The 10,525-nt window shown below is 36.7% G+C and overlaps 1 protein-coding gene across 3 annotated transcripts; it reads right to left on the bottom strand.

Moving 5' to 3' along the window:
• Window positions 1-88: 88 nt before the first annotated feature.
• Phm (Peptidylglycine-alpha-hydroxylating monooxygenase) lies at window positions 89-10,296 on the bottom strand. 3 transcript variants are annotated; one of them, XM_022815490.2, is made up of 10 exons: window positions 9,341-10,296; window positions 7,041-7,095; window positions 5,737-5,859; window positions 5,352-5,503; window positions 4,764-4,917; window positions 3,923-4,026; window positions 2,190-2,273; window positions 1,647-1,785; window positions 748-900; window positions 89-383 (listed from the first exon to the last, which is right to left on the bottom strand). In XM_022815490.2, the coding sequence occupies exons 1-9, from the start codon at window positions 9,473-9,475 to the stop codon at window positions 773-775; spliced, it is 1,074 nt and encodes a 357-aa protein (XP_022671225.1). In that variant the 5' UTR covers window positions 9,476-10,296; the 3' UTR covers window positions 89-383; window positions 748-772. The 3 variants fall into 3 exon arrangements, with proteins under 3 accessions (XP_022671225.1, XP_022671224.1, XP_022671226.1); XM_022815489.2 differs by having other exon boundaries at window positions 89-900; window positions 9,341-10,295; XM_022815491.2 differs by lacking the exon at window positions 9,341-10,296 and adding an exon at window positions 7,976-7,999 and having other exon boundaries at window positions 89-900.
• Window positions 10,297-10,525: the final 229 nt, after the last annotated feature.

Genomic DNA, 10,525 nt, shown 5'->3' with positions numbered 1-10,525 from the left:
AGGGCTTTTTTGCTTTGACAACCACCACGTTTCGTTAAATATTCACGATTACTCTGATCGCTTGATCCTAACACCCATTTGTGTAGGATTATTACTTCTTAGCCAAACGCTGCTTCCCACTTGAAGATACATGTGACGAGCAAAAAATTTTCTATAAGTTTGTTATTCTTTAAGGGGATACTCTAAGCCACTTTGTTACGAGAACTTCGGTCCAAAACTCGATCAGTGTAACCTGCCGTATTCCATATTCAGTCCTCAAAATTTCTTCTACATCACAGTAAGTTGTTGCACCTCCTGCGCTTAAGCGATAATCGATGACTGTTTCATTTTCATCTGGTCCATTGGTTCGATCTTGTCCGACAGTGTACTCGTCTTCGCTGTAACTAGTTCCAAGCATCGATATGGCCTAATTAAGGGTTTTTTACACTGCGAAAAAAAGCTCAATTCTTGGCTAAAATCTAGATATTTTTTTTTTATATTCGTTTTTTTAAATTTGTATTTATACTTGCTTAAACTTGCGTTATGTAAAACTGTAAGAACTATCAGTTTCTTTAAACCTATGATAGGCGCAACACAAAAACAAGCGCCCTTTAACACATCTATATCTGCAGTATGTAGTTCTGTCTTTATCTATAGCCGACAAAAAAATAAAATAGTCCGATTCGGAAAGCCGTTGGCAAGTATAATAAAGCTTTTCATCCAAATTCAATCCAACTGCCTGATTTTTTTAGAGAAATCGAAACTAACGTCTATTCATTTGTGGCCATTTAGCTCAGTCAAGTTTACTTGCGCTTTTGTCCACCCAATTGGGAACGGTGATGATACGAGGATCGGACACCCAGTCATATGAAGGATAGCCCGCGCTGAAACAATATTTCTCATCGAGAATGCGGTCACCATCTGCAGAATATAGCAACAACAGCAGCAGCTCAGGTTTGAAAAACGTGACGTTTAAACGTTTCGTCAGATCTTTAAACGAATGTTTTACGTGTCATTGCGGGCCGTGGAACGTCTAACTGTATTGTTTTATTCGACGCACGGGCTTGTTAGTTTAGGTGAATATTTATACATTTTGAAACTATTAGAACTCACATATATCTTACTCGAAACTCACATGATTAATAAAAGGCATCATGCGAAAGATTACTAGAAAGTACCTAGAAAAATGTATGTATTGAAGTGACCTATTATCGATTCCTAGGTGTCTAGTACAAAAGCTTCTATTAAAAATTTTACACTTCTGTAAAAACCGACAATAAATCTAATTCTATTTAAATTAAGGACCGTTAAATGAATTAGTAAATAAATTAGAAATTAAAACATCTATAAATAATCTAATAGAAAATGTGTGGTGATTAGTGCTCCTCATTTTCGTGTTACACCGCTCTAGATTAAAGGTGTTAGATGTCACCTAGCTTTATTTTTTCTGAATTATCAAATTCCACAAACCGTTTTCTCAAGCCTTGTGTGAGTGTTAAAAAAAAAGCTATGAATTTTAAACCAGTTGGACCTAAGAGTCCCTTGGATTCAGTAAAAAGCAATCCAAATAATTTAAAAGCTAATTTAGGTTGCGAAAAATAAAAACTGATTTTTGATTTTGACCAAATTTGATTTTTCCGCAAGCGGAATCATTACCGCGAACTTACCAACATAGTACATGATATAGAAGTTACACATCTCGTCATTGTTCGTGATCCCGATGAAAGTAGTATGATCACGGAAGTTGAACATCGTACACCGTGCTGCCAGCACGTCGCCCTTCTTAATTTTCAACGGCTCGTTCAGCTAACACATGTAAAACGTGTTGAAAGAAAAAAACAGTTATAAAACATGACAGATACGCTCACCGAGTGCCGTTCTCACCCAAAACTAATGTCTGATAAGCTCTGAGTATCACATGTCACAGAAGCATGATTACTATTCAATTCAATTGAGATATTTAATTCTACAGCTTTGGTTATAGTCCGAACGCTTAATAGCAGTACCAAACATCAACGCTAAAACACTTATTTAGCTTTAGGTTTTAAATTGTATTAATGTATAGATCTAGTTACCAAAGAATTCACATTGTAGAAAAGTTCATATGAACTTATATAATATAAAATAACACTTTGCTTATTGACTATAATTTTGCTCATATTCCCTTTGAATATATATATATATATGCCATCTTAAAAAATAGGACGCACAGGGTAGAACATTTGTGGCAGCTGAGGATTTCTTTTTCCAATCAACGTCCACTGATTCCTCTTTGATGACGGATCACGAGCCACCTGATCAAACACAGCATCACCCTAGTTAGAACGAAGCCTATAACTAATTTTTCGATAAAACTTGATGACTTACAATAAAAACTTATATTATGATTATATTCACAATAAAAGTGTACATTAAAGACATATTGTGTAATTTTTAATACATGATCTCCTAGGTTTGGAACTTTAAACACTTTTGTATAAACAACCGTGGCCAAACTAAAAGTCTAAGTTCATCATTTAACACAGGTAATTCAAGCCTTTCTATTTCTCTCTACAGAAATTTCCCTTGCATAAAATTTGTCTCTTAGTATAAAAAATCCCAAAGCTTCTTCCTCGATAGACTTCTTGTTTATAGAGATAACCTTCTAAAAATGCTTTTTGAAACTCGACAAGGTTGAACAAATTTCTCTCAACCAGCTTTATTATAGCCGCGGGTACTAAGGGTCTGACAGAAATTACACATATTACTAATAGAGATGAGATATTTGTCGCTACGCTAGCACCGATTTATGTAACCGAGACTCTAACATAGATGAGAAATATCATTTATATTTATTACTCGTAAGACTCACTTCCAAAATAAAAGGTTGGGCATTGAGTTTAGAAACTGCGCCGGTTTGTTTGCGATAGCACGCATTCGTTCGTTTGCTATTCTTAATACCAGGAAAGGGCCAGTCCTCTCTAGAATAAAACAGTGAATTAATCATGGCGAAAAATAGTGCGTCATTTTTGGAATTTACGCAAAGACTATTATTATCCAATGCGTGTCCGCAGGACAAACCCTCACCAAGATCATAGATTTTCTTTTCGCATGCTTCATACAGCTTCAAAAAAATCCGAAGAAATTCTCTAGTAAGCAAACCGAAAGGTTCTCAATAGGGCTTATATTTAAAAAGTTCAAATATTCACAAAAACAATTGGTCAAAAACATGTTTGATACATTTAAATTTCTTATATAAATTTAAAAGTTGTTTCGAGGACCAAATTATCAATATGTCGTTCAGATGAACTCCAACAGTTGCTCCTTTTCAGATTTTCTAAGCCAGTTTTTTTCCTTCTGTGCTTGTTGGCCGTCTTAAGCTGTTGTATTTCTATGAGTTATGGCCTGCTGTTAACATAAATTTTATTTCCGCTAGAATTCTTGTGCATAGCGTACTCGAACCGTACTTTATTATTGAAGTTTCACTTACCAGTACCGTTTGACCCACGGTCACCTTAAAAGAGTCATTTGCGGACTAAAGGAAAAATATTTTGAAAATGACCAGAGGGTTGTTTAGGTCCTGAATTAAAGACGTGGCTGAGACGAAAGCACATGACCATTAAAAATTATTAATTTAGCACATCCAAAAAAGATGGCTGAAGTATCTGTCTTTGTTTACAGACAGTCTCTAAACAAGCTTATAAAAACGTTGAGTTTAAATGCCCCCTTCTGTGTGTATTCGTTAGAAAAGTACATTTTACTATTGTCGCGTAACGACCTAATAAGATCCATAAGTGCATCTTGCGTTCTGCAGTCTAACTTCACTCTTCATCAGCTAATGAAAGCTAATGCAACGGGTAAGTAGCTAATCGTTCTGTGTAAAACGCGGAATACGTTTTTTTATCGCTTTTGTCCTTTAGGGCTATCCGTACATGTTTAGCGACTGACAAGTTGACGAACTCACCTTCCACCCAGAGACCGCAAGGCCTAATTTATGAGTATGTGTGCGGAAGGCAAACGGGAACATGGTGACGTCCTCGTCAATCTTACAGGCCGTCTCCAGATGGGCTAAGGACAATGTAATACAGTTACAGGTAGCTCTACATGATAAAATGGCTAGTTTTGAAGCCAATCAAGGAAGCCATCAATTACTATGATAATGTCTTACAGAAAGAGTCTGCAAATATTGAGTCCGCATATTCTGTATGGCAGGTGTGGATTATAGTTCTCTGAATGATAAACCAACTGTGAAGGTGAAGGTAGATAAAACTAGCTTACGATTTTGGAAATATAGGCTCAGAACGGAAGCAGAAATAAGTATAAGTAGGTTGGTAATTTCTGAGACACAAGAGGTGCTTAAAAAAGGATTGTTCATGTTATATTAGTAAAATATCTGAGTATTTTACAATTGTGGTGTTGCAATACAGATTATTCGGTTTTTGAAATGACTAAGTGGTGCAAATTTTTTTATATTGAATGTATTTCGTTACATAAAATACGATCAGTCAGGAGAATGGACTTAGTTAAATTGTTCTTTTACGTGCAGTCCTTCTAGTTTACGTGTGAAACATGACTTTGGCCAAATGGGCCTTACCAGAATTAGTTTGACAATACTAGTGGCCGATCAAGTTCTTTATGTTCCACGAGCGCTGTATTGGCTTTAAGGGGATTGTCCAGCGATTCCCTTGGAACTAAAAAATTATTATTCCGCTTGAGCGCCTGCTTTAGTTATTAGGAATAGAAACAACTCTGATGATTTTTTCTAGACAACAAACGTGTTTTACGTCCAGGTTTGAAGTACTTACTCTCTCTTTTAGCCGGAAGCATTCCTCCTGTGCCTAAAAGATAAATACCCGCACGTCGTTTAACAACTCCAGATGACCCGTCGACCATTTCTAACGAAATTCCTGAGTGATCTCTATTACCATTCACAAAGGAAGATACATCCGCATAATGGACCTGCAGGAAATTTCCCATATACGTAGAGTAAATACTCATACTTTTCGATAAAGCAACACAACGATATACAGTTCAATTTGGGCACATTTAGATGCACTAACCGAAAAAAAGTACTGCAAATAATTGAAATTTGCCGCATAGAGTGATGTTAACTACCTATGGACAATTGCTATAGACGAATGTTTTTAACAATGAATTTGCTTTGACCAGCTGTGTGTCCCTTCACAAGGGAACTGCCTGATAATTGTGTCAGTAACTTATTTTTTGTGAGAGCGAATTATCACTTGGTAGTTATTAAGGGTGAGAAAATATAATGCATAAATAAAAACGTATTGCTTAGAGGATATTCAGTTAATAAGTTAAACTTGTTACACAGAAAATTTTGCTAATATTCCGCATATCGCATATTGTAATGAGAGCTATATAATACCCACTTGTAAAATAAGAAAATTAACTCCGGAGTTCCCGCCAACTTTAAATCCGACGCCTTTTGGTAACTTAAGCGGAGGAGCATCCAGCGCCCAAGCGTAAAGAATTTGGCTGCCATCTGCACAAACGGGAGCTCGACGATATTTACTTTGACCGCCTGTGTTTCACAGCGCAATAATGGCGAATACTACAATAAATTTCATTCTATTTGTCTATCTACTTTTTACTAAGTCATTACAGTTTCCGCTGTTCAACATAAGAATAATATGATTTTCTATATAAGCTAGAATATTAAAGATAAAATACTTTTATTATTAATAACTATAATAAAATAATAGTTAGCTGTTACACTAGATAGAAATAAAATAAGTCGCGACAATTGTGTCATGCCTGTCATTTCTCCGCAATCCCAAATGGCACGCGGAGTGTCTCTTTGATGATAGCCGGGTATTGAGCAGCCATAGACGAGGATGTGATGAGCAGTATGCGCGGTCGCGTTTGGTAAAAATCCGACTGAAAAAATTAAATAAGAAAAATATATCACTTCGAAAACGCCAGCTTACCCTGTTGCACTCGCGATCTCTAGTAAAATCATAATAACATAACAAAACTAATAGTTTTTTGGAACATATAATGCAGGGTTTTACAGCTTGTCGAATAGACAAACTAAAATTCATATTTTCTTTTATCTAGCCCACGTCTTTAATAGTATCATGACAGTATTGCAAATGCTTAGCTTTTAAGTTTCATCCAAATTGGCTTTATCCACTGTCTACAGCAAAAAAGACTGTCCAGGAAACCATTGACAGATAGAGATCGAGTCAAACTTCCCCACCGTTGCTTCATAAAGGCAATTTGCTCGAAATATTCCTATCCTACTATAAAAATATTCAAATATATTCATGAAAACGTCACAATTTTTTTGTATTCCTTTTACTCATTCAGCATAAAAATAATAAGGTCACTATTCAATAAGCACGATATTGAGAAAAGCTGAAATGATTCATCGTCATAATTGTCTTCGTGCTTTATGTCCCTCCTTTCAGGAACATGTTCACAGACGGCACTAGAAACGAACGCGCTTAACATCAAATGATCTCAGATGCCATCGAAATGTGAAACTATACGAGCACTGAAACGCCATGAGACAACTCCTACTTTCTTCGTATTATTTTGTGTGGTTATTTTTTGAATATGAAATACTGATGGCCGTTTACAGAGAACGAACAAATGGCTTTTTCACATTTTTTGCAAAAACAACCTAAGCGCTAAAATGGCACAATTCAGTTTTTACGAGAACAATTTTGCCATCATAGTAATGCGTAGATCAGGGTTGGCATGCTTAGATTCATGTTTGAATATTTCGTAGCCCTCAGGTACTAAATGTAGAGCAGAGTACGAACGAAAAATTCAATAGCAAAGAGTCAATGTCGACGATCACTTTTTGTAAACATAATATTACCAACCTGGTAGACATCCCATTAGATAAATAGCATTTAAAAATTGAATTTACCTTCCTATAAATATATGATCGTTATGTCAACAAATATTTTTCGCATAGAATATGAACAAGCAACGCGCAAATATAAAGATGTTCGATGACCAGAATACCTATATGGTTCGTTATACTGGAAAGCACCGTTACGATCTTCTAGGTGAACAAAACTAGGGAGCAAAAAGCAATGCAAACTTACCGACATATTTTGTCTCATCAGGCATCTTAAACCCGACACAGAGGTATGTATCCTTCTGTAATTGATAATAAGTCTTCACATAAGTCTGAGATTTCTACAGTCGGAACTATAAATCGTGTACTGAAAATGCGAAAATTAATTAGCAAGTTCATTTTGCGAAATATTCGGCTATTTTATTTAATTAAATCGTTCTTCAAGTTTTGAAACATGTCATCCAGTGTAACTCTCTATTATATATATATATATATATATATCCTATGTGTGTCTTTACTTATCATCGTTTATTCATTATACTTGACTATTTGTGGGAGTAGCTCCTTGCTACGTATCGATAACAGTGCGTATGTGGTGTTTTTTGCTTGTCAACATCGTTTATGAGATCTATAATAGCGGCACTACTGAACCAATTACCAAGCAGCCTAACATGTACGTGTTGCGTGACTTCTTCTGTGGCTGATACATAACAAAGCACAATAAATATTTGCAAAAAAAAAATCAGCAAAGATAGTTCATGTTCCGCCCTAAACGGCAAAGTTTTTTCGTAACAATAGGTAGATTATAAACGGCTTATAAAGGACGGAAAAATCAAGCGAGCCCTATCATAGTTACATAGTGGATTGGTATAAGCGCATCTGCTTAGACATTTAATCTAAGTTGGTGATCGAGCTCAATTTGGAGCATCTTTCCTTTACTACAGTTGTCTCGAACATGACATTTACTAGATCATACTAGCTAAAACGTGTTTTTCAGTTAAATAACAAATCGTGATGGTACGCACACCATTTGCCTGTATCAACCGAAGGCAACAAGTAACTGGTCATGTTCTCGTCAGCAGTGGCAATATTTAGCCGTACCGTATCATCTTTATTTACATAGTTCTACTGGAAATGCATGAGAATTTACAAATAAGAACATTATAGCCACGCAACTATTACCTGAAAACAGATTAGCTTATCCTATAAATTAAAGCAAATATTCTGTAACGCACACTGTCTTTCTTATAGAATACGTAGCCTGGAACAGTGTAACACAAGTGCAGAATAGCGTGTTGTTTTGGCGGGCTGATCGAACAAAAATGCGGAAATCAAGTATAGCCCAATGAATAAAATGCTAATTCAGGTAATAAATCTACAACCTTTTCAAGCCTAAATTAAATCGGCAACATAAGAATAGCGCAAATAAGTCAATATTATATTATATACAATATTAATAAAATTGTAAATCCAAAAGTAACAATTATTATATTTAATAACAGTTATCTGTTGAATAGGTAATATCAGCATGTTTTATGCATTTATTGTTTCAACAATCATTCTACAAGCAAAATCTTACACTATTCAACGAAATGCTCTTGTGTATTGTGTGTATGTGTTTGACGTGCTTTCTTCGCGTTTTTACCAAAAGTTAGATTTCCTCGTGAAAGAATGACCTGTCATCAGGTGGCCTATGTTTTTTTTCATTACCTTCTAGCCAGGTGGGATACAACGCTTTTGGAAACCTGAACGCATCATTTGGGCATACAACTCAGAAAACATTTTCAACCGAATCAAAAATTCGTTGAGTTTAAAAAATATTAAGATCGTTTTATAAACATTTGGGTAATAAATTTGGAGCAATCAATGTTTGCGCTCTGGTATACAGACACAGCACTTGTATTAAATAAACCCCGTAATTACTAGTTCTGAAAAGATTTTTATAACTTGCTGAACATGCATTGGTGAAAGATAGCCCAGTAAAACAGGTCTTGTAAATTCAAAGTGCATTAAACCCTCCATCATTTTTACTGAGACCTACATTTAATTTGCCGGAAAGCTCTTTACGTTTTATTGTTTAGGAGTATATACGACATCACGGAAAACGGGCCAGTTCGAAGCAATGCCTAATTTAAATAACATAATCGAGCCCAAATTCTAACATTTGGCATCGCAAGGCAATCCCAAAGCGTGCCGGCAGACACTGCCGTGTCGAAGTCTATTTCATTGGACATCGTTGCAGGGTAGCAGGGAAAACATAATTTGAAAAGATCAATTCTATATCTGGCAAAGTGGTAATATGGGCACCAATGATCAATAAATATTGAATCCACCTCTGAACACTTTTCTGTCTCATTATTATTATTTTAAACCAAAATCGATTACTTAATAAAGGCTCGAAATACAGATATTGTTTCGACTACCCGATGTTAAAAATTACCATCTACGTAGAGTATTGCGACAATACATAACAACGCCAGTATCAGCCGTGGGTCACTGAAAATCAACTTATTGTTTTACGAGCGAATAGCGGTGGGTTAATCTTACCTGTTCGGGAGCCACTCCGGGCATCTGCAAATATTTTATGGTTTGGTTTCCCAAGGACAAGTTCCAAAAGTTTCCGAATACTGCCAGAGCAAACGCCACAACTGTCAGATAAGAACTAACCGGCGACTGACCCATCTTGGCAATATAGAATTCGAATCAGTTGGCAATCTTTCCACGTAGACTTGTTGTTTATACGTTGCTTCGTTAGCTTTGGCGAGGACTGTCCTTCTCTTTTTTGGTACCTACGAGTAGACCAGATTTCTTCTCTACACTACGTTTGGCAAATGGAATAACATATCGGTCGCCGAAGCACTGCCAGTTACCTCGCAAATTGATATTTCTATTGGTATTCCGGCTGTCGTAACTTCAACCTCCTTTCAAAGATCGGGATTACGTCTCTCGTGACTTGCAGCTACGTTCACTGGATAAGTCACAAGTAGATACACTTTGAGTTATGGGAAGAAATCCGTCATTGATCAACGCACCGTTGCTCACTGCCTGAGGCTGCCTACAGGTGGGAGAAGTCGCACGCAGAGACGACCGCTGCTTTTACATGTAATGCTTTGATTAATCCTTCTGTAATGGTAACAAAAGACGTCCGCTTGCTGATGCTGCGAGTTCGAATGGTCTACTAACGCACTGAATGAATATGAGAATTACTAATTTACACTGTCAATGGTGCTAGCCGTTAGGCACACTGATTTTAATCTTATTGATGGCTGGCAACTGGCCGCACCACGTCTGGGTTGTCTCGGAGCTAGAGTACCGTTCTGCCACTTTGTCCTGGGTTGAACCTGTGGCTGACCGGTTGGTCAAGAACGGAGATAGACAGCGTCGTACTAAGGCGAATACACGCTCGTTACTACACACAACCTATGGCCATTCCAGATGCTACCAGATGGCTGCTGTGCTCGCCGCAAACTCTCCTCTCCGTTGCGGCCCTATGTTATGGAGCGCGAAGCCCCTAAGGCTTTCAAAAGATAGAACCACGTAGTCGCGTCATCATTCAACGCTTCTTGTTTAAAACATGACGAAGAATTATAGGAAAATACCTACTCATAAAACTCCGTTTTATTGAAAAAAAGAACTGATCCTTAAATTATTGCATTTAAAAGAATGTACGGCTCAATCGAATATTGATATTGTGAAGACTAAGTGATGCTTCTAGTATACCCAAAAATCAAT

Source organism: Varroa destructor, unplaced genomic scaffold, assembly GCF_002443255.2.
Source record: "Varroa destructor unplaced genomic scaffold, Vdes_3.0 BEIS01000007.1, whole genome shotgun sequence".
Classification (NCBI taxonomy): Eukaryota; Metazoa; Arthropoda; class Arachnida; order Mesostigmata; family Varroidae; genus Varroa; species Varroa destructor.
Note: the sequence above shows the minus strand (reverse complement) of the source record. Positions and strands in the feature narration are given on the sequence as shown.

What these genes read in the sequence shown, in the direction of transcription:
- Phm (XM_022815490.2), bottom strand. Translation starts at nt 9,475, where the DNA reads ATGGGTCAGTCGCCGGTTAGTTCTTATCTGACAGTTGTGGCGTTTGCT. An exon ending in TTAATTTTCTTATTTTACAA is followed by an intron (nt 4,918 to 5,351) that starts GTGGGTATTATA and finishes AATTTCCTGCAG; the next exon opens with GTCCATTATGCGGATGTATC. An exon ending in GCTTCCGGCTAAAAGAGAGA is followed by an intron (nt 4,027 to 4,763) that starts GTAAGTACTTCA and finishes CATTGTCCTTAG; the next exon opens with CCCATCTGGAGACGGCCTGT.